A 24,073-nucleotide genomic window follows, 5' to 3' on the forward strand; every position below is an offset into this window, starting at 1 on the left:
AATATTAGTCTAAAGTCTAATGTGTGGAATACATGCAACATGATCACTTATTTACATAACAACATGAAGAGCAAGATAACTTGGCAGTGGCCTAACACTTAATGCAAAAAAAAAATTTGGACACTTATTTGGTGGCCCTCTTCAAGTGGGGGCCCAGGGAAATCTTCAAATTTGGAGTCCCACCCTAGCTACGCCAATACAACTTCTCTTATTAAAGCCCGACCCTCCACTCCAGTATTTTTCACCTCCCGGAATGATTCTCTTATTGTCAGTCATATACTGATGTAGGTCAGTGCAGACAATTTTTGATTGTCGTAAGGCTATATCTAATAATCTCTTGTTCTTTCTTTTTCCTTTTTTATGCAAAAAAAAGTTGTTTTGTTGCAAAACACACAATTTGGCTTGTGAATTTAATGGTTTATAGATCTAGATCTAGAGTCTACAAATTATATGATAAAAAATAGCATCAGCAGTAATAAAAATTATTTTGTTTACGACAAACACTGCATTTGCATTATGAACTTAAAATAAAAACAAACATGGCGACGTCGTTGCCTTTACCGACGTTTCATATCAGGACTGGTTCACTGGTTGGATTAAGTAATAATAACAGGACAGCTCAAAGAAACCATCCAACCCAAGAATTTAATAATGGAGTTGTCCTAAGCTCCGAGCCTTTGCGAGATAACCAGTTGTTCGAAGTTAGAATAGACAAAAAGGTAGCAATCTAGATCTAAAAAAAAATCTAAATCTGAGACGTCTGACTCTCTGAGTACTCTGCTGAGTCTCACTAGTCTCAGTCTGAGAGTCTCAGACTCAGTCTAGACTCCTAGACTTTATGTAGTTTATAATTTATTAGTTTATAGTTTATACTATAAATAATAGATCTAGTTATAAATAAATAATAATATTATATCTCTAGTAATCATTAATGTTATTAAACTTAGTGAAGCTAGTCAACTTAGACTGACTTAGTAGACTAAAAGTTAGACAAAGATAAAGGCACATTCTTTGTTCCATTTGCTAGGACAAATGTGTAAAAATGCTCCTTCTTCCCTAGTGTTATTAGAGAATGGAATAGGTTGCCTGAATCAGTCAGGAAAACCAATGACTTGGGCAGAATTAAGTTATTGATTAACATGCATGACTAGATTGACCTAGGAACATGCATAAGATGTAATCATCTTTTTTTGAAGTAACAGAGACTGTATTTTATAAGATAAGGTAAGCATGCCACTGGAATATCTGCAGCGATTTTTGACAAACCAAGCTGCAGAGGTCAACTCTATAATAATTCTGCAATCCGTAAAGACACATAAGGCTCTCTAAAAATAAGTAACACTGTCAGGTTCTATTTTACTAACACTTTAATATAGATAATAATAATAATAATAATCATCTTTATTATCCGTAAGAAAATTAGTCTTACAATTTGTGCATTACACCAAACAAAAAACATTATAACTATAAGAAACCAAAATGTACATTCACACTTTGTTCATGTCAATATTTTTCCTGCTTCCTTCTTTCTGACATCACTTCCTTTCCATACCTACATTTGCACCATTCTAAATTTGCACCACTCTGCACACTGACCATAACAATTATTCAATTATTAAGTACAACACATTGACTGCTTGAACTTAACAGGTATTTAGGCTGCTGATGCTGAGGTCAGATTTTTGTTTTTATCCTGGACCATTTACTTACCTTTTTCTCATCTTCAACATACAATTGGGACACCCTTATTAAAATATAACTGAAATTAGCCTCTCATGTGCAAATGTCAAGGTGGTCAAAGATAAGTTATTGAAACTCTGGAGAAACTGACTCGTATTAATTAGTGAAAGTTTTTTAACCAGATCTGAAGCAGGTGGATTATTAATGGATTATTAGTGGCTTTGCAGTTTTTAAAGTTTCTATCTTGGGTTTCGGAGAAAAGTATCAACAGTAATAAATGTCATGCTAATTTGAAGCGAAAAATGTGAATTTTTGTTCCCAGAATGAAAACTTGTCTTTATAATGTTTCTATTAACATTGACCTTTAAATGAACTATTTAGGAAATGAAAGAGATTTCAGCAAGTTGTTGCATTTTTTCTGATGCCTCCAAACTTCATATAAGGAACTTTTTGAGCTTTTAAGTTTCATCAAAAAATATTAGCTAGATGGTCCAAATAATCTATATCGCTCTAGAATAATATGACTTCTAATTATTATTGAAATTTTTATCTTCTTATTTAATAAATTACTAATAATTATGTTCCTATTCTCTTAAAAATTCTTGAGGTATTTAATTGTTCTGAACCCGATTCTCTGCAACATCAAAATCAGCCTATTACCTGATGTGTGAAGTTATCTTTTTCTTTTAAATATTTGTAGGTGAATTCCTGGAGTGGCTCTATTGAGATTGGAGTCACAATATGTGAACCTAGCAACATGAATTTTCCATTTAGTGCTACAGGCTTTCGTGATGGCACCTGGGTAATGTCTGGAATGTCTATACTTTGTGATGGTCACTCATTAGTAGAAGATTATGGCTGTGATCTAGACCAACTTTCAGAAGGTGATAAGGTAGGCAATATTTCCAATAAAAGCTTCTATTTAGTAAATTGCAACGTTTCTAACTATTCAGGCTCTCTGCAAACTGCTCCACACAACACCTTCAACTTAAAGAACTTGACAACTCAGGGCTCCAAAATAACGTAACAGTTAAATGTCCAATAAATGACAGCCAATACTGTACAATCGGCAACATGTAACACTGACTGTACAGAAACTTCTCCGTTAACAACTATACTACTGTATCAAATCTATACTCGTCTATCCGTCTTTTCCTGGACTTGTACTCAATTCTTTGTTCCTGACCAAACTCACATTGTGCTGGATCTTGACTCTGACTTTGACTCCTAATTGTGAGGTAACATGAAGTGACACCTTCGCTCTTATATAAGGTCCCTATAGACCTTCTATAACCCGTTGGAACATGGCTTGACCATTCTGGTTGATTACATAACTACATTCGACATTGACTTGCTTGAGTACTATTCACAACACAGATCCTTACTGAGCTGTCATGGCTGACCGCCGCAACTTATCACGGTTGACCGCTCGTCAATGGCTTGGGGCGATTTGTGTGGGCTGTGTACACACATACCAATACCCTCTATCTGTGTCACCACCAGGTTTATAACAATATATACATAGAGTTAAATTAATATGCAGTCTAGTAACTAGGTCCTACTAGTAAATTCATCAGGTGATTAACATATTTATACAGGTAGGAGTGATGAGAACTTCTGAAGGAGAACTACACTTTTATGTCAATGGAATGGATCAAGGGGTAGCAGCCACTGGCATTCCATCAACTGTTTTTGCTGTTGTTGATTTGTATGGAAAGTGTGCTCAAGTATCAATATCTGAACCTACACCAATGACTACTAGAGAAAATAGTGAGACACTTTATTTTTTGTCATACTTGATTGTTTTGAAGTGATTTTTTTTGTTCTCTTACTAAACTTTCTGGTAAAAAGTTTGTACATGTTATGTCTCCCACACCCAATTTTGGATCAAGTTAAAATTTTGCACAATTATTTCTTGTACCTGTCAAAACAAGAATCAATAAAAAAAAACAACAATTAGTTAATTAACTATTTATAATTAATTATTTTGTTTGGTATCGAACAAGGGAGGAGGCTTGAACCCTAAGTGAACAAGTTTTTTTATGCATTTAAAAAGCAATCACAGTAACATTTACCCTCATACCACCTAGATTTATTATTGTTAGTCTAGATCTATTCCAAATTTAAGTACATGGTTGATCCAAATTAATTGATACAGTTACACTTAATGTAAGCTTTTTTTTTTTTTAAATATTTTTATGTTTTTCTTTGTTTTTTTGTTTTAATTCTAATGTCTTTAGAGTCACATTTGAACAATATTTTAATTAATGCTATTAATAGGAGCTAAATATTTTTTTTGCTTGTTACTACCTTTTGTTACAGAGTTGTTTAAAATTTACCCTAGATGTTATCACAAAAGTTTCTGATTTAAATTTTTTTTTACCAAAACTTTTGACTTTCTCCTAGAATATGTATTACTACACATCAACATCCTTACAGTAGCAGTTAATATCTTGCTCATAGTCTCACAAACTCTCTTTCAGCATTATCACAGTCAACACCAGTCGACTGTAAATCTGTGCTGAATGGTTCTCTATATGACTGGTTCTCTGTCTCTTTGTGACATTTTTTGTGGGTATGCAGTTGATCGACTTTTCCACCTAAACTGTTTCTTTTGTCGAAAAAGTCAACAATGTACAGTTGGTCACAGTGCTGCATTAGAATCTTTTCCTAATATAGTTAGAGTGAATGATTTCTTAAAACTTTTTCATTTTCCTCTATGATGGCACTGAAAATATTTTTTTCCAATTAATATTGTTAAGTTTCTAACAAAATATTAGCATCCCTGCAAATGATTTAAATTAAAAGTATAATGATGTGTACATTGTCTCCTCTACAGCTGTGTTAAATACAAATAATGACTTCACCAATGATATAGCCCACGACTTCCTGGCTGAAATATCTAACCAGATAGTTAATGACTTAGCCATAGAGCAGGAGACTAGTGTCTCGGAAGAAGATGGACTCCCACGCGACTGTTTGCGGTTTCATGAAAAATGTGGCAACCTTGTGAAGCTCAGCAACAACAGAAGATCTGCAGAAAGAAGGAGGCCATTGGATGAGTTTAACAATGGGGTTGTCATGACCAGCAGACCTTTGAAAGACAATGAAGTTTTTGAAGTAAAAGGATTTATTTGTCAATAGTAGTGCTTAGTATAGAAGTTATAAAGTTGCGCTCAAATACAATATTGCCACAGTAAATGCAGGAAGTGGCTAAAAAGTGTTACACTTGCAATGTAGTGTGGTGTGAAGCTTGGGCAATGTAAAAGGCTCTGTTAATAGTAATGACGTTAGTGGAAGAAAGAAAGCTAAGTTTGTTGACATGAAGATATTAATATTCTGTACATCTTTAAATGGGATTAAAATTCTTTCATATTATTAATTAATTATTAATAAGGAAAACCAGAGATTTCAGAGGAGCAACTTTTTTTGTCAGTTATAATTGTTCTCTAAAGCAAAAATTTTCTAACAGAAAGTTTCTCAAGATCTTTGTTTAATATTTATGTAATCAATCATTGAATCTGTTTTCTGAAGAAAAGAAAGAGCTATCTTATGAAGAAATGATCAGGCAATATTACAAGAACTATCAGAAAAATTGAAAGCTATAAATTTTTCTTTATTGACCTATTTCAGATCCTCCTTGACAGACTTGTGGATAAATGGTCCGGCTCTATTGAGGTGGGCATCACAACACACAATCCAAATACTTTAGACTTTCCTGCTACAATGACCAATATGAGAAATGCGAATTCTAGTCGTAAGTATGATCTTATCTTCTAATTTGCAGTTGATCCTTTAAAGAAGATAACTGTGTCTTCAATGCTTAGAGTTATTATCTTTTAATGAATTAAAGATTATTTCAATAATGTTTTAAACGGGTCAGTAATGATCATATTGATGAGGTTGAGATGTACATTTTTCTATAAAGGACATCAAATGTAGTTTTTATTTTCATTTCTTTTTTCAAAGTTCTCATTTTAGTTGTAGAAAAAGGGAGAGAAGGGAGGCAAAATATTTCCCTCACATGATTCATCTAGACAAGATTCCAGACGTTACAATTCTTATTTGATTACTGATCACCTATGATTTTTTGTCAGGTACAATTATGATGAGTGGCTGTGGCATATTGACCAATGGTAAAGGCACAAGACGAGAGTATGGACAATTTAACTTGGATGAACTAAGTGTAAGTCTGTATTCTTGAACAAAGATGTTCAGTTTACATTACCTGATCATAGATGTTCAGTTTACATTACCTGATCAAAGATGTTCAGTTTACATTACCTGATCAAAGATGTTCAGTTTACATTACCTGATCATAGATGTTCAGTTTACATTACCTGATCATAGATGTTCAGTTTACATTACCTGATCAAAGATGTTCAGTTTACATTACCATATCATAGATGTTCAGTTTACATTACCTGATAAAGATGTTCAGTTTACATTACCTGATCACAGATGTTCAGTTTACATTACCTGATCAAAGATGTTCAGTTTACATTACCTGATCAAAGATGTTCAGTTTACATTACCTGATCAAAGATGTTCAGTTTACATTACCATATCATAGATGTTCAGTTTACATTACCTGATCATAGATGTTCAGTTTACATTACCTGATCAAAGATGTTCAGTTTACATTACCATATCATAGATGTTCAGTTTACATTACCTGATCAAAGATGTTCAGTTTACATTACCTGATCATAGATGTTCAGTTTACATTACCTGATCAAAGATGTTCAGTTTACATTACCATATCATAGATGTTCAGTTTACATTACCTGATCAAAGATGTTCAGTTTACATTACCTGATCAAAGATGTTCAGTTTACATTACCTGATCATAGATGTTCAGTTAACATTACCTGATCATAGATGTTCAGTTTACATTACCTGATCAAAGATGTTCAGTTTACATTACCTGATCAAAGATGTTCAGTTTACATTACCTGATCAAAGATGTTCAGTTTACATTACCTGATCAAAGATGTTCAGTTTACATTACCTGATCAAAGATGTTCAGTTTACATTATAAAATTGTTCAGTATACATTGTTTCCATGTCAGCCTATGTGTTTCTCTGTCAGCCTTTCACATCCTGTTGTCAATCATCATTAGATTAATGTGAAATTCTTATAACTTGATATGCCAAAACACATTTCTAAGGTGATCTCCAACTGAGAGATTATTTTAATGTGGTTCTCAAGTCTCAAAACATTGTAAATGTGTCAAAGTAACTTAACTGCTTTGGTATTATTTACTGCAATTTTTTAGTGTGCCTAATATTAACAACACAGACATTCGTGTAATCTGTTTTATAGAAACAATAAATGAAAGCCCATAGAATGATTTCAAATGAAAAAAAAAATGATACAGAGCTATGCTTAATTTCTGAAAGAGATTTTTTAAAAATTAATTTGACAAAAACAAATAAATATCATGCAATTTTTATAATCTAGTTATATCTAGACAGTGGTCTTTGAATTACATCTTGGCATAAAAAACATTTTATATTAATTTCTAATAAGTATCTCATTTTGAATAGTTAATTCAGTAGGTTTTTTAAGATATTCTACATTATTATGTAGCTAGTTATCAGCTTTACAGATTTCCTTACTTAGGCCATCGTAACGTCATTTTCTTATCTCACAGGAAGGGGACAGAATCGGGTTGGTTCGAAAACCCAATGGCCACCTTCATTATTTTATCAATGGTTTGGACCAAGGAATGGCTTCAGCCAATGCACCATCACCAGTTTGGGGCGTCGTTGATCTCTATGGTATGGCTGTAAAAGTGACGATTGTTGACAGCAACACCGCAGAACCTGAGCTTCCTATTCCCAGCCTTATGGCCCCGCTGCAGGCTGCAGAACACAGCCTTGTCAATACACTCCGACAGTTTTTAGATTCATGCGATGGAAGTGAGCGAGTGGATTCCAGAGTCATTACAGGTTTGTTTTTTCCACTAGTCATTGTTGAATGGTCTCAGAATAACATTTTAAAGCAACTCTCAGCATCTAAACTTTCAGGTCCAACTGTAATTCACATATTATTCCTGTATGAGAACATCACTGACATTTTTTATTCCATTTCTGAAATTCAAATATAAAACTAACTAATGACAAATATTCTTCAGTTGTTTCTGATGCCCAAGTTTGGAATTTATAATGATGCAGTTTTCCCTCAACATTATCTATATACATAATTCTGGTTCTCAATTTAGTGCACTTGATCATCATCTTGCAATGTTAAGAAATGCCTCGTTATCAATAACCTTTACCTCATGTTGTTGTCCTCCGTCAAATATTGCTTAACACACATGCATATTCTTATAGCTGCTTAGCATTCAAGGTCCTCTAAAAAATTTAATAAGACTTTAAAAAAATGTCTGCTATCTTGAATGTCCCAAATGTCATACTATTTCATCTTCTCTTAAACTTGTCATCATTTCCTGTCTAATCCTAGAGGTTTGAAATCCAAGATTTCTACTCAGGAAATTAGAGATTTCTACTATTTCTTAGTTGTATTAAAATAAATCCTAGAGATGTACAACTTATTTTGGTTAAAGGCTAATATGAAAGCTTGAGACTTTGGCAAGTGATGATTAACTTACTTGATAACAATGTAAACAAAAATAACCTGAGAGTGTTTCTATTGACAGAGACAACTGAAGATGTGGAGAAGTTGTTGTTTAGTCCTCTGTGTGGTGTACATGCTGCTGTCATCAATGGGAATAGGTCAGCTCATAGACCTAAGTAAGTGTTTGCACAGTCTCAGTTGTATCAGTTACATTCACAGATTAAAAAATGTATGTACAATAAGAATTAAATGAGGTAATAGTGATTTTCTATTTTTAGAACAATGCAAACATAATTTTAATCAGACTGCTAAATGTCCACCTAAATCATTTGAAGTATTTAAATAGTCTATCAATATTTCATGAGAACAGTTCCAGTGGACTCAATATCTGAACCAGACGTGAAGGCCAGGAATTGGTCAGGTTGTCAGATACTATTTGAGACGCATGCCATTAGGAAGCATTTTATAGGTAGTGGAGTGCTTACATCCATTACAACAGGAGAAGGGCAAAGGCGAGTAACTGGTGTCTTAACCAGTAAGCTTCGGGCAGGAGGGGCATGTTCGCCATGGCTAGCTATCCATCTAGGACAGGGGTCGGCAACCTTTTGAGTCGGAAGAGCCAAAAATGACAATTTACAAAATTTCGAAGTTTTTAAAGAGCCACAAAGTTTTTTTTTGCCAGCTATAAATAGTTCTCACACAATGAATTTTTTAAAATGAAAAAAAAAACTAATTCATATAAGTAGTGTTTTTCACAACAAATTAGATAAGATATATATGGCATTATTAGATAATTATTTTTTAATTCGGTAACAACTAAATAAGTTAGACATTTACTTGCAACACTAACATGTACTTCAATAACAAACAATTGAAGAAACAAATTCAATGGGAGCGATGGCTTTGGTTTTAGAAAGGAATACATTTTGGCTCATAACTTGTTGCTTTTAGTTTCAAACACGGCCCCTATTTTCATTTGTTAGTGGGCTTCTTACTTTACTTTTAATTATATTCATGCAAGAGAACAAAGGCTTGCACGAATATGTCGATTCATAGATAGTCATCACTCCCAATGCCAACTTCTTCACCTCACTGTAGCAATCTGGAAGGTTATTCCATGTGCCGAATTAACTCGTGGCATTCCTTAGAAAGCTGTCCACTTTTGTTGCGTTACGTACATACATTTCTGGACCTCAAACACTTCCAACTTGCTTTTCAACTCTGTAAATTTTCCACCAACAAAGCTTTTTAAATCGATCAATTGCATTTCTAGAGATCCAGTATCAATTCCAAATGGATCAATGTGGATTTCGTAACTATTTGTGTTGAGAAGGTGTACTAGGAATGCTAGAATAGTTTTATAGGTTTTGAGTTGCTCAAATCTATCAAGAAATTCATCTTTGATTTTTGTTATAACTGTGCTGAAGTAATTTGTGTCTAAAGTGGTGCTGATTTTATCGCTTTAGACATTCAAAATGAAATAATTGACGGCTCTGATTATCTTCGGCTAAAAGAATTAATTGTCCTTCAAAACAAACCAATTCTTCGACCAAAACATAGGCTGGGTTTCCCTTTCCTTGCAGCTTTAGATTCAGCTCATTTAATTACTCTGTTAAATCAACAATAAAGTAAAAGTTTTGCAACTATATGTCGTTCTCTAATTCGGTGTGATCAATGTCTTTTTCATTTAGAAATAAATGTATTTATTTCATTCAAGCACAAAGCTACGTTTCAACACCTTACCTTTGGAAAGTCATAGCACTTTTTGGGAAGAAGGAAGTCGGAATATTGAGTCTCCATTTTGTTTAAGTGGTAGAGTGCTTTGGACAAGATGCTGTTAACAATTATTTATTACCAAATTCATGACCTCACCTATTTCGGTCGGAATTTGTTTGCGCTCACAGCGCTTCTTGGTGCATTATTCAGTGAAACGTAAGAATTTCTTGGTTTATTTTGCTCCGACGAATCGTTGTTGGCCCTTTTTTCCTGTCATACTTCTGGCTCTTTGTTGCTATTTAAATGATTTTATCTAAATCGATCTTATTGTCTTCAAGGTATTTTCGCTTAACTTTCGCTCTATCGTCCCCTCTAGTTTGTCATGAGAGCGGTAGAAATCCTAGAAGTTCTTCTTTTGGACTTTGGGAAGACATATACCTGACAAAATGGGCAACTTGTGCCGTGTCTTTATGTTGCAAGAATAATCTATAGCAAGTGATAAGTGTTTTTGAAATCACGAAACAGTTCTTCAGATGCACGTAGGAAGCAGTCTTTGACATACTCATCTGTAGATGGTATGCCTTTTTGTGCAATTTCTAGTGGTACCGCAAAGTTTGCCAGACTAGCATTACTTGTAGATTGTTTCTACCTTTGAGGAGATCATTCGCTTCTAATCATTTACTTGAAACAACAAACTATACGTCACAGCCAAAGCATGTGGTTAAGATGCCAATTCGTCTTGCGTCAAAACGAATTAAAACCATTTGACGACGGCGTCATTCGAGAGCTTCTGACGGACTGACAGCAGTGACGACGCGTGCAATGGGGGAGGGGTGTGGCGAAAAGCGAGTACAAGTGGCTGAGAGATTGAATCGGCGCCTAATCTTTGTTAAAAGATTCAAAACTATTTTCAAAAAAATGTTTCCTTAAAATAAATAATATTTGCGCATGGAACCAAAGAGCCGCAGCTTTACATTCAAAGAGCCGCATGTGGCTCGCGAGCCGCAGGTTGCCGACCCCGGATCTAGGAGAAGGAATACTCTGAATTCAAACCTCTGTTGCCTTGCAGCTATACTCAATCATTGGAAACGCTTTAGGAGTCAACCCTGAGGAAAAATCAGGAGCTGGTGACTAAGGCAGTTTGCAGCACCCAGTGCTACATCCTGTCAGAACCTGCGACGTCGCTGACCCCAAACTGTATCGGCACTTCTGTTCTTTTGGATACATCAGCTGCGTGGAAAGGGGAGAACTGATGTGTGGGCAACATCATTCCGACCACAGCTAATGCCCAGACAGTCATCTCATTTCCATGAGATGATCCATAGTCGCTTTGCGACTGAAGGAAGCCATAAAATATTTCAAAATACAGTTAGTTTAAATTAAAAACTTAGATTTATAAAGATATAGTTTGCAAAGGAGCAAGTAAGTAAAACAATCTAGTAATTATTATTCAATTATGGATCTAACTGCAGAATTAGAGAGGAGGATCCAAGCTATGCTATAAAAGGATTCTAGATATCTCCTATAAAGACCAATCTCAAATGAAAATTGAAACAGGATCACAACAATGATTGGGCCTCATGATGTCTTTCTAACCATTATCAGAAAATGAAAGCTTAGACTGTATGGCCATATTATAAGATCCATATGGCTTGCAAAAATCTTTATGTAGGGAACAGGTTCAGGGAAAGTGAGAGGCAAAAGACAGAAGTTATGGGAAGAAAATATCAATAAAAGGACATGCCTGTCATTGAAAGAAACTCTACTTCTGGCAAAGAGAGCAGTGGGAGAGGTGGTCAATAGATCATGTGTGGTGTCCAAAATGTCAGACTAAGGGACAACTGAATGTGTTGAATGTCTTCTTGACTTATTCCTGTTTTAAATAGATGTTTCCTAATGTAAAGGAAGGGATTTGAAAGGGAGATAATATTGGCCTTTGTATTTCAATAAAAGATCTACTTTGTTCATAGCCTTTAATTGTTCATAGCCTTTTATTTCCTCTTCATCCAGTTTGCTATCTCAAATGACTGTCACATTTGTTTCTTAAAAAGCTGTTTACAAATGGTTAGTAATGATCATGAAAATGAGGCTAAGATTTATAATTTCCTGTATAGCACATCACTGAGACATTTGTTTTTATTTTCATTTTCATTATATTTGTAGAAAAAAGAACCAAACACAACAGAATTCATGGAAAAGTTAAACAAAAAGATCCATAATGATGACATATTCAGATTGGAGCTATAAATCATTATATATCATAATAATGTCATTAAACCTTTGCCTTTTTTCCAGTGCCACTGAAGACTTCAACAACGGAGTCATTTTAACCAACCGCATGCTACGTCCAAATGAGATTTTTGAAGTTCGGTTGGATAAACTAGTGGACAAGTGGGCAGGCTCCATAGAAATTGGCCTGACCACTCATAAACCTACCGAACTAGACTTTCCTTCAACCATGACCAACATTAGATCGGGGACATGGATGATGACTGGCAATGGAGTCATGCACAATGGTTCTACTATCATTGAGGATTACGGCCAGAATCTGGATCGTCTAAAGGTAGTCAAAACAGATAAAAGAATTATAAAATTTGTACAAAAATTTTTGAAATTTATGGTTCATTCCATAACTATCTTTTTCTGTGATGTTTTAAATTTGAAAAAATGATTTGCATTGAAAACTTACAAAAAAAAAGTAAGCCATCTCATTTCATTCTCTTTTAGTTACATAATTTGATTAGCTCAGTCCTTTTTTTTTTATTTAGATTCAAACCTTATGTCTCAAAGCTCAAAACCCAGTTAGATTTATTTTCAGAGTTTCAAAATGATATCTTAATATCAGACATTGTTTATTTGGAAATGTTGAAAACTAAATATTATATTATCTTAAGTAAGTAATAAGTAAAATTCCCCTTTCAGACCATGTGGTCTATAGGGCAAATGGCTGCCTGGTCATGTAGTATGCATGCTGGACTGTCATTCGGTTGTCTCAATGATTCCGGCTTCATACCCTGCCCACTGCCATCCCCCGTCGTCCTGCAGGAGGTTTGGGCTAGGATGTAGATTATCTTCAACTCTGAAGGAACATCCAAAATATGTCAAACATTTTATAAACAAAACAGATGATGTATAGGTCACGGTTAAATCTACTCTTAGTGATAGTTTTTAATTTTGTCCTCTTTCACTATCTTAATCTCAATTCTATTAGCTGATCTTGTTTTTTGGTCCCATAGGTTGGTGACCGTGTAGGCGTAGTTAGAAAAAGTGATGGCACTGTTCACTTCTTTGTGAATGGAGTGGACCAAGGAGCCTCTGCTAGTAATGTTCCTGCTAATGTCTATGGAGTTATTGACCTGTATGGCATGGCTGCTCAGGCCACCATTGTGGACTTGTCAGGTTGTTGTTTTTTTTAACTTATGCACCAACACAAACTTACACTTAGCCTCAGAAACTGGTGAACTGCAGAGCTTAAAACTATGAAACAAATCAAATTAATTTAAACATTAACATATGATGTCATTTACTTTACATATGAATATCTGTTTTCAAAGACATAAAAGATTAATCCAATTGGTAATTAAAAAAAAAACTAATAATATAGGAATTGATTTATATGTTAAGATATTAACAAATCAGTTTGATTTTCTTCATAGAGAAATGTCATGAACATTTTAAAATGATTTTCACAGATACACTGACTTCTCCTGACACAGATTCCAGTGTATTCACAGATCCTGATCAGTTAAAGTTCCATCACCTGCATGGGCACAACGCTACAGTCCTCCACAATGGTTTGACTGCTTCAAGACCCAATGCTACTGGTGAATTCAATGATGCAATAGTCATGAGCAACCGGCCACTTCGAGATGGGGAACTGTTTGAGGTGGTAATTGAGAAAATGGTGGACAGGTGGTCAGGCTCACTAGAAGCAGGTAGTTACTACTTACCTGGCAACTTCTTTTCTTTAAATAAATGTATCTTTTAATTCCATGTAAAATATGTTATTCCATTTTGGGGGTTTATTTATAAAAAAAAAAAAAAAAAACTTTTAAAAAAGAGTCTGCAATTAATCTCCAACTATCATTGAAAATATTTTTAAAAAGTAATAGCTACTGTTAATAATTTTAAGAGAGGAGTCATTAATTCAGTGTTTACAGTAAAGGAGTTGTGTATTTGAATACTTATGTTACAACATAATTAAATTAGAACATCTAAATGGAAATACTTAAAGACAGTCTCTATTTAAATCTCATGCTCAGGTGTGACATTGGTGAAACCAGAGGAGATTGACTTCCCAAACACCATGACAGATATAGAACATGACACATGGATGCTGAGGTAGCTTATTCTACACACTGTTAACATAATTACTGTTCATTTCCTGAGTCATATACAAAAAAAAAAACAACAAAGTTAAAAAAAAAATGAATTAATGACTGTTGAGAAATAGCAACTTTTATAAGAAGTTTTAACAAAATATATATGACTAAATTCAAAAAGATAAATCTGACCATCGTAAAATATTACCACAGACGTGCTTTTTAAAATATTTGACTTAATTTTAGTAGCAAAATCTTTGAAAGGAATTATTGATACTGTTAGAAAGTATTAATAGTTTTAAAAATGTATTTTCATAAATGTTCTGCATGACATTTGCCAATTACTGCTACACTAAATATATTTTATTTAGCAATCCATTCTATTTGATTTAAAATGATTGAACAGGTAAACATTTTATTTTGTTTTTAGTTGAAAAAATTCCAATGTATCAATGTTTTTTAACAGTGGTTCAGCAATAATGCAGGATGGTGCAACTATCAGAAATGGTTATCCACTGGATTTAGATTCTTTGACTGTGGGATCAAGAATCGGCATGATGAGATGTTCTGATGGGACACTGCATTATTACCTGGATGGAGTAGATCAAGGTGTAGCCAGTACTGACATCGCTCCAGGTAGTAACATATTTCTTGATTCATTCAATGTTGGAATATCATACTTGTTCTTTACTAGATATATGACTTAATAATAACACTAACAATGAGTTTTGGAAATGTCAATCGTTCTCAACACTACATATTATCACTTGCAGGTGTTTATGCTGTTATAGACCTGTATGGTCAGTGTGCCCAAGTGAGTATGTCCTCTGGTACTGTGGTTTTACCACAGACTGAAATTGTACAGCATTCTAGTGTTCAAACAGAACAAGTGTCCACTCCTTCAGTAGCTAACACAGGTCAGTTTAGTTTTTGTAATCTGCTTTCATTGTTGTTTTTTTCTTAGTCAACTGTTTATACAAGAAATACATTTAATGGGGAAAGATTGTCTCTAGAGACATAAAATGCCACATGGCCAGGATTTAGTTTACTCTGTCAGACTGTATCAGCACCACATGTTGACTAGGAAAAGATCAGGACTTCACAAGACATCTGTCTGTAGTCACTCGAGAAACTTCCCTATGTGTGTCTCTTCTCTATTGTGGATTTGTTAATGTTGTTTTTAATTTAAAATGAAGAGTCCTTTTTGACACAACAACCAATAAGAATTAATAAAGCAGTCTTAGTCTTATACAAGTGAGCTTTAGCAACTGTGATTTATGTTTTGTAAATTTAAGTTTGAATTCATCAACTTATTCAACATTCCAGCTGTGGGGATGTGTTAAAAAATTTCCTGTAAGTTTATTTCTATGTCACTCTAGATATTTTGTTAATACACTGTGTAATTCAACATCTTATTGTTCAATAGTATTAGTTTCATTGTCGCATAACACTACTATTGACAATAGTTTGGTGCTACATAAACCCCTACATATCACAATGAAAAAAATCTCTGATTTATAAACTCTAAATTGTGTAATAGATTCTATTAAATTACTAATAATAATATTCATAGTGAAGTATTATCTAAAGTTTAAGGAAGAGTGTATTATTTAACTATACAAAACGAAATGCAAACCTACTATGTCAGAATTGCTTGTTTGACATTTGCTTTTTAATGCCTAAAAATAAAAGAGAAATTTATCTCAGCAAGTTAAAAGCCAGTGTGAAAAATACAAATGTATTTAAGAGTGTAAGGTACAAAAAGAATAATTTCTGCATTGAAATTCTTGTTATGTAAAAAAGAAACAAATTTGGGTACATGCTTTCATTTTAGTTTAGGACTAATGCTGAGAGTTCTTCTGTAAATAACAATCAAAGTAAAAAATGTCTTGTTATCTTGTTTTTAAGCTTCCATCATTTTTCTAAATTTTGTTTTTTATTGCCGCTAGATGTGACTCACAGGTTTAGCAAATGTTGTGGTAAAAATATCAACTTGACCAACTACTACTGGGCAGCTAATCGTGTTCAAAGCTATAACCATGGAATCATTTTCAGTTCAGAGCCTCTCAAATATGATGAGAGTTTTGAGGTAGGCTTCATATCAGACTGCCGTTGATGTGTTTATTTATTTTTAAATTTATACTGTTGAGTTTGTTGTAAGAGTTTACAAAGATATATCCAGTATTTGTTAGTTACTAATTAAACACTTATACTAGAAAGCCTATATATAGTTCGTCCATCGTGGTTCGATGATTAGCCCTTTGTCATCCAGAGGGCTGAGGGCTTTGCACTGGGGATATATGCCTCCCTCATGTGGCTGGTGAGACCTTATGTTCAGCTGCACACTGGGCAGGTTATTCCAGCTTGAGCTAGTGTCGTGGGCCTTGCTTTTCTTCTCTGACGTTTTTCTTCTGCCAGCATGGTTCTCTTTTTCTCAGCAACCTGTGCGCCAGTTTTCACAGCCCGACGCCATGATGCTCTGTCATGTGCCTCTGTCTCCCAGGTGGCTGGGTCTATGCTGAACGCCTTCAGAGAAAAGCCTTTATAATGAAATATGTACAATTATGAACTTTGCCTGTTATCTTAATTTGAATTTGATTTGCTCACTTTTATGAAAAATCTAAAATTTTCAATTTCTTGCCAAAGACAAACATTTGATCTTCTTATTAACATATGTATATGAACCTTGATGACTTTTTTTTGTGTGTGTATTTTTCATATTTTTTTTCATGTTTGTGATTGTCATCTTGTTGACTTTTGTAATTGTCATATGATTGACATTTCTTCATGGTTTCTTACATTTGTTTTTCCTTTTTTTTATGCTTGTAATAAAATGGAATGTTTTTTTATAATATTTTTTGTTTAATTTTCAGGTGGAAGTTACTGAAGTGTCCAACCAGTGGTCAGGGTCTCTTAAAATTGGATTGACCACTATGGCTATCTCTGATACCACACCAACTGACAACCTGCCGTCCACAGCTGATGAAATCAGTCCCAAGGTCACTTGGGTTGTGTCAGGGTCAGAGGTCAAGAAGTGTGGGGTGGTCATCAAAGATAATTATGCTCCTTCATTGTACAGGTTGCAGGTTGGTGTTTTTTTTTCTTTTTGCTGAATAAAACATTTCTTAAGGCAATCACTCAAGTTTCAGTTCATAGATTTTCAAATGCATATTATAGGTTATTGGAAGGAGAAAAGTTCTGTAACTATACATAAATGACTTAATTAGCTCCCTTATTTAACTTTATCCTGCTGCTTTTAAAAGACTTGTATCATGGGGAAATGAAGCAGAGGATCTCTAGCCAATGTAGAGCAGGGGTTCTCAACCTGTGGGTCGTGACCAACCTTGGGGGTCGAATGACTAATCGCCATGGGTTGCCCCCGTAAATTTGGATTTTTTGTCTATTCATCATTGGAAGTTTTTTTTTGTTGTTATTTTGTCCATTCTAACATGCTGTAACAAGCTTATCTGAACTGTACTTCGTATTCAAACTATTTCCTATCCCGTTCTGTTTGAGATTGTGTTCTTCCATTTCCAAGAACAAATCTTTGCGAAATAAAGTTTTCCAGCTTGTTAGTTATGAAGTCCTAATTCAGAAGCAGACTTGATGCAGAAGATGACATTCATTGTGCTACTGAATTTCTGATCTTATATAGAACAGAAGTAAGCTCAACCTTCGCACTATTATTGGTATGTTAGTAAATGCTGTCGAAACACTATTTCAGTAATAATGTAGTTTACTGTATCAAAGACTGTTCTCCATACTTCGCCATATTTGTCAAATTGTCACTTAAGTCTTCAACATGTATATTGTGAATATGCAATAGAAAAGTAAATAAATGCAAGTCTGAATAGTTACCTTTTGTTTATTTAATTATAAGCTCAAATTTATTTATCTGTAAATGAAAAAAAAATTATGGTTTGGGGTCGACTCCTAGTTGGAAATTATATTAGGGGGTCATGGAACTAAAAAGGTTGAGAACCGCTGATCTAGAGGATTGATGAAATATAAAACTATGTTTTTCTAACACTGCTTTCCATCCATCATTTCATTTTTTTTTCTTGGCCATCTTCTCGCTTCTATCTGGCAGTGAATGCTGTCTAGGCTGGTTGAGTGGTTGACATTTTTTCTTGGTGTCTAAAATCCTTAATTAGAAAAGCACCAATCCTCATCCTGATGCAACTGTCTCAAATTTAGTTTTCTTTTCTTTTATAGCTTATGGTATTATTTCAAAATTGGCTATTTCCTATCCCAATAAAAACAAAGGTTTTTATCAAAGCTTATTTGCTCCTTACTTTTGTCACGGCTAATGTTTTACACAGCATTGGGAGCATTCTTGTCTTCAATAATCAACTTTTAATTCATCAATTGTATTTTTTAAATTATAGTTATTCATAAGTACACACAAAAAAATATACTTATTACGAATGTTTAAAAACTGTTTGCTTGTTAAGTATAAAAATGTAGACAAATAAATGCAAAAGAATAAAGTCAACTTTAATGTTTGTTTGAAAACAATAATTTGCTAAAATTTAAAGAGATTTCTAATTCACTATTTCTGTTCCCGCTAGAAATAACAGGATTCTAGAGCTGTTTCATCTATCTACCTTTTGACTTGCAACAATGTAGCCACCTGCATGTTGCTTATTTAAGAAAGTAGATCAGTTTTAAACCTGTAATTGAATGAAGTGCTACCTTGTTTCAGATTGGTGATAGAGTTGCTGTATGTAGATATTCAGATGGAACAATGCATATCTTGCTGAATGGGGATGATTTGGGGGAGGCTGCGAGTGGGATTCCAAAGGTAACATTCTGTTAATTTAAAAAAAAAATAGCTATAACTACTATATAGCTCTCTCATCTTGTCTTACTAGTGACAGTTAGTATTTATTGTTTCTTACCTAATGATTTAAATTGTATCTTAAGACTTAACTGTTAGATATAACATCCTGCACAAGCTGATCACTGTAGCTCAGTTTAGGACTTCTTATCTTATAAAATACAGACATTATTCCAAAAAGATGATTATGTCCTACGTGTGCCCCTATGTTAATCTAGTCATGCATGTTAGTCATGAATTTAACTCTGCCAAGTCACTGGTTTTCCTGGCTGACTCAGGCAACCCATAATTGCTCCCCTTGTGTATGAAAATATAGCAAAAAAAATGTGTTCAGTATAATTTATCTAAGGTCCTATCAATCTTCAATAGGATAGAAAACTAAATCAAAGACTATAACAATTTTTAGATTTGTGACAAAAAAACAATTTTAGGCTTTAAGTACAGATATGAGTAAAGATCCTCTTTCAGACCTTGTGAACTATGAGGCAGATCATGTAAAGGTCATCTGTTTCTGTGGCCCACGGTTAACAAGTGTGTCATGTGGCCATCCCAACGACCAACCACCTTTACCTTCCCCAATTTATGTCAGGTACCCATTAGAGCTGGGTGGACTTAGAGGTGCCCTAAAGTTCCTGAAAGAAAAAATCCCAGTCTTCACCAGGATTCAAACCCGGGACCCCCAGTTTGGAAGCCAAGCACTAGATCACCCAGCCACCACGCCCCAGTACACATATAAGTGATAGTTTTTTAGTTTGTTCAGCTATTCCATATCCTACATCATATTGGGCAGATAAAATGTAACATTTACACTGTACAGTATAATTAAATTGTAGTTGTTTTTTAAATTGTTTTTGTATAAAGAATCTTTAATGCTTAGCATACTCTCTGGGCTATGATCTCTTTTTGTGGACTAGTGGACAAGGGGTACCTGGGAAAAGGTTTCTGTGCCGCTCAGATGGGATTCAAATTTGAGCCCCTTGATAGGTAGCGAAGCAGATTTTGGCACTCCACCACACATCCCACACATTAGTTGATACAAAAGTTTCCCTATTAAACATTTTCATATGGATGCTTATGTTTTGGGATGACCTTTTTTTTATTGCTTATGTATACATTTTTGGATAAACAAGTATATGAGCTAGATTCAGGATTTAATTACTCTTGTAATCTGACAATTAATTGCTTCTAAATGCAACACAAGGACTAATTATCTTCCCATCTGTTTAATTGTATCCCAATACATTGTCTTTTCTGTTTTCCTGTAGAATGTGTTTGCTGTGATAGATCTTCATGGTTGTGTGGAAGGTGTAGTCATCACCAGTAAAGCCATTGTGGACACTTCCAGTATTGTGCTTTCACCTGCTTATGACATTGAACAGTCACTTCAGGTGAAACTTTCATTTTTTTAGTGTTTCATTTCCCATGAATCATAATGATTAGTTTTATTAAGAGGTAGTTACTCTTTGGTCTCCAAGTCTGAAATTTATGGATGACAGACGTATTGTATCTGACTACATAGATCCATTTACATCTGATGCTGACAAAGCTATTGTCCGCAAGGGGTTTATTTAAATTCAGTTTCATGTTCAATGAATATATTTTATACAAACTCTAGTATCTCAGACATGTGCAATTATTATGATTTCTTTGTCTAGAGAATATGAATTTTTGAATATTCACAAATAATGATTGTGAAAACCAAACTTTACTACAGTGTTACAATTTTAAAAACATTTCATTCAGCATATAAAAGTGAAGAGCATTTATTAAAAAAAACACAAAACATTAAAAAATGGAACACTTTCTTAGGCTGTAACTAATACACAGTTAGACATATTAGTTATTATCTATTTCTGATTAAGTAGAAAGGATTTGTCGCTCATTTATTCCTTTACTTTCAGGACAGAGACCAAGACAGTGACACGTCTGCCCATCTCTCCACTTGCTTCCATAGCAACCATGGTAAAAATATTTTGCTCAGAGATGGCTGCAAGATGGCAGAAAGACTAGCCAGTTTCAACCATGGTATAGTGGTGGGAAACAAACCTTTGAAAAAAAGAAAACTATTTCAGGTTTTTAGAATTTTTAAAATCCTTTTAGTTGAAATCTGTTCGTGACTTTGTTTCAGTGTGCTGAGTTAAAGGGCTTAAAAAAGTGATTATTGTCTTTTTGGTTCTAGGTTCGACTTGGCAAGTTAAGTACTAAGTGGAGTTCATCAATCATGATTGGAGTGATAGGCATACCAGTAGATAAATACACTTTTCCAGCATCTGCAATCGCCGTTAGGAAACCTTGTGTAATGATACGAGGGGAATCCGTCTTCATGTCAGGAATCAAAGTGAGTGCCTTTTAGTTTTGTTACTATTTCTTTGTTTTTTTTTTTATTTATTTAATGGAGCCATGACTATCAGCCAAGAGGTAAAGAGGACAGCCATCAGCTAGAAACAAAAGGATATTTTTAAAAAAAACAACAACAAAGGGCAAAAGCAGGCAACTCCTTAACAGATCCAGCCTACCCATGGCTTTTAAATTATAAATCAAATATTGGACTTCTTAGTCATCTTTAAGTTCATTGGAAATGAAATATCGCTCATCTTGGACGATTAAGGGGGGGCTATTATTATAACTATACTATAATAATTAAGGCTCATAATTATATAAGAAGTACTCTACTCTATTGCCCTTATTTAAACTACCATAACTAGTAGCATTTTTCTTTTTCATCTGTTCATTTAACTTGTAGTAGAGCACAAGCCCTTCCTAATTGTCCTGATTATCTTTTAGTGTCAATCCTTTCTATAAGAAACAATGTATTTCTTTTGTGTTTCCAGCTGCACAAATCCCAACCCTCTAGATTTTTGTTTTATTTTTAAAGATAAAAGATCACTATGGACCAAACCTTGACACACTGACAGAGAACAGCCGTGTAGGTGTTCTAGTAGATGAGGACTCCTACCTGCATATAATGGTCAACGGTATAGACTATGGTGTAGCAGCTAGAGATATACCACGTCCATGTTGGCCAATAGTAGATCTTTATGGTCAGTGTGAACAGGTGAGGAATCTGAAAGTTTCATTGAGTTTTTATTTTTTTATTTTATTCGTTGTAATGATAACATCTTTTAAGTTTCCTGAACAAATAAGTATTTTAAAAAAAATATTGTGATATACATTTCTTTACCTTATTGTTCCCTATGTTTGTGGACTATATTGGCTCCAGTTCTTTGTTTCCTATCATGTAAAGTGTCTAACCAAGTGTCAGTTCCAACTGTTCCACAGCCTTATTTTCTTACCTGCTTCTCATCCCTTTTTTTTTTCCTGAGATTGTACACTGGGATGAGGTTTTCACAAGTCCTAGTGACCTTACTGTACACTGGGAGGAGGTTTTCACAAGTCCAAGTGATCTCACTGTACACTGGGAGGAGGTTTTCACAAGTCCAAGTGATCTCACTGTACACTGGGATGAGGTTTTCACAAGTCCTAGTGATCTCACTGTACACTGGGAGGAGGTTTTCACAAGTCCAAGTGATCTCACTGTACACTGGGATGAGGTTTTCACAAGTCCTAGTGATCTCACTGTACACTGGGAGGAGGTTTTCACAAGTCCAAGTGACCTTACTGTACACTGGGAGGAGGTTTTCACAAGTCCAAGTGATCTCGCTGTACACTGGGATGAGGTTTTCACAAGTCTTAGTGATCTTGCTGTACACTGGGAGGAGGTTTTCACAAGTCTTAGTGATCTTGCTGTACACTGGGAGGAGGTTTTCACAAGTCCTAGTGATCTTGCTGTACACTGGGAGGAGGTTTTCACAAGTCTTAGTGATCTTGCTGTACACTGGGAGGAGGTTTTCACAAGTCCAAGTGATCTCACTGTACACTGGGAGGAGGTTTTCACAAGTCCTAGTGATCTTGCTGTACACTGGGATGAGGTTTTCACAAGTCCTAGTGATCTTGCTGTACACTGGGATGAGGTTTTCACAAGTCCTATTGATCTTGCTGTACACTGGGAGGAGGTTTTCACAAGTTCTAGTGACCTTACTGTACACTGGGATGAGGTTTTCACAAGTCCTAGTGATCTTACTGTACACTGGGAGGAGGTTTTCACAAGTCCTAGTGATCTTGCTGTACACTGGGATGAGGTTTTCACAAGTCCTAGTGATCTTGCTGTACACTGGGAGGAGGTTTTCACAAGTCCTAGTGATCTTGCTGTACACTGGGAGGAGGTTTTCACAAGTCCTAGTGATCTTGCTGTACACTGGGAGGAGGTTTTCACAAGTCCAAGTGATCTTACTGTACACTGGGAGGAGGTTTTCACAAGTCCAAGTGACCTTACTGTACACTTGGAGGAGGTTTTCACAAGTCTTAGTGATCTTACTGTACACTGGGAGGAGGTTTTCACAAGTCCAAGTGATCTTACTGTACACTGGGAGGAGGTTTTCACAAGTCCAAGTGATCTTACTGTACACTGGGATGAGGTTTTTACAAGTCCAAGTGATCTTGCTGTACACTGGGATGAGGTTTTCACAAGTCCAAGTGATCTTACTGTACACTGGGAGGAGGTTTTCACAAGTCCAAGTGATCTTACTGTACACTGGGAGGAGGTTTTCACAAGTCCAAGTGATCTTACTGTACACTGGGAGGAGGTTTTCACAAGTCCTAGTGATCTTACAATACACTATACAAGTCTTTATGATCTTATAATATACATGATTTAAGGTCCTCACAAGTCCTAATAATCTTGTACCACCTGAGGCTACATTTGTAACAGCTAGGAAGATTTCATGAAGCCCACTTTTGTTACATACTTCATTAAACTGTATTAGCTGTGCACAGACATTCATTTTTTTGATACTTAGAGGCAACATGTTAATGAAAATTCTTATTCTATAATCGAACTAAACTTGCCTAAAACTGTTTAAAATACTGTACACA

General features: G+C 34.8%; 1 protein-coding gene across 1 annotated transcript in view; it reads left to right on the forward strand.

The window, feature by feature from the left end:
• Nucleotides 1-533: 533 nt before the first annotated feature.
• LOC106059333 (neuralized-like protein 4) overlaps nucleotides 534-24,073 on the forward strand; it is a 42,304-nt gene continuing 18,764 nt past the window's right edge. The window contains exons 1-21 of the mRNA XM_056008255.1: nucleotides 534-719; nucleotides 2,381-2,572; nucleotides 3,279-3,450; nucleotides 4,520-4,800; nucleotides 5,314-5,437; nucleotides 5,778-5,866; nucleotides 7,338-7,635; nucleotides 8,346-8,439; nucleotides 12,275-12,542; nucleotides 13,216-13,378; nucleotides 13,672-13,914; nucleotides 14,242-14,320; nucleotides 14,768-14,937; nucleotides 15,075-15,218; nucleotides 16,251-16,390; nucleotides 17,175-17,387; nucleotides 19,007-19,105; nucleotides 20,407-20,529; nucleotides 21,043-21,213; nucleotides 21,321-21,479; nucleotides 22,017-22,196. Of these exons, the coding sequence (XP_055864230.1) occupies nucleotides 540-719; nucleotides 2,381-2,572; nucleotides 3,279-3,450; nucleotides 4,520-4,800; nucleotides 5,314-5,437; nucleotides 5,778-5,866; nucleotides 7,338-7,635; nucleotides 8,346-8,439; nucleotides 12,275-12,542; nucleotides 13,216-13,378; nucleotides 13,672-13,914; nucleotides 14,242-14,320; nucleotides 14,768-14,937; nucleotides 15,075-15,218; nucleotides 16,251-16,390; nucleotides 17,175-17,387; nucleotides 19,007-19,105; nucleotides 20,407-20,529; nucleotides 21,043-21,213; nucleotides 21,321-21,479; nucleotides 22,017-22,196 (3,582 nt within the window). The 5' untranslated portion in view covers nucleotides 534-539. The remainder of the gene's footprint in view (nucleotides 720-2,380; nucleotides 2,573-3,278; nucleotides 3,451-4,519; nucleotides 4,801-5,313; nucleotides 5,438-5,777; nucleotides 5,867-7,337; nucleotides 7,636-8,345; nucleotides 8,440-12,274; nucleotides 12,543-13,215; nucleotides 13,379-13,671; nucleotides 13,915-14,241; nucleotides 14,321-14,767; nucleotides 14,938-15,074; nucleotides 15,219-16,250; nucleotides 16,391-17,174; nucleotides 17,388-19,006; nucleotides 19,106-20,406; nucleotides 20,530-21,042; nucleotides 21,214-21,320; nucleotides 21,480-22,016; nucleotides 22,197-24,073) is intronic.

The sequence above is a fragment of the Biomphalaria glabrata genome, chromosome 13 (genome assembly GCF_947242115.1).
Source record: "Biomphalaria glabrata chromosome 13, xgBioGlab47.1, whole genome shotgun sequence".
NCBI classification, from domain to species: Eukaryota; Metazoa; Mollusca; class Gastropoda; family Planorbidae; genus Biomphalaria; species Biomphalaria glabrata.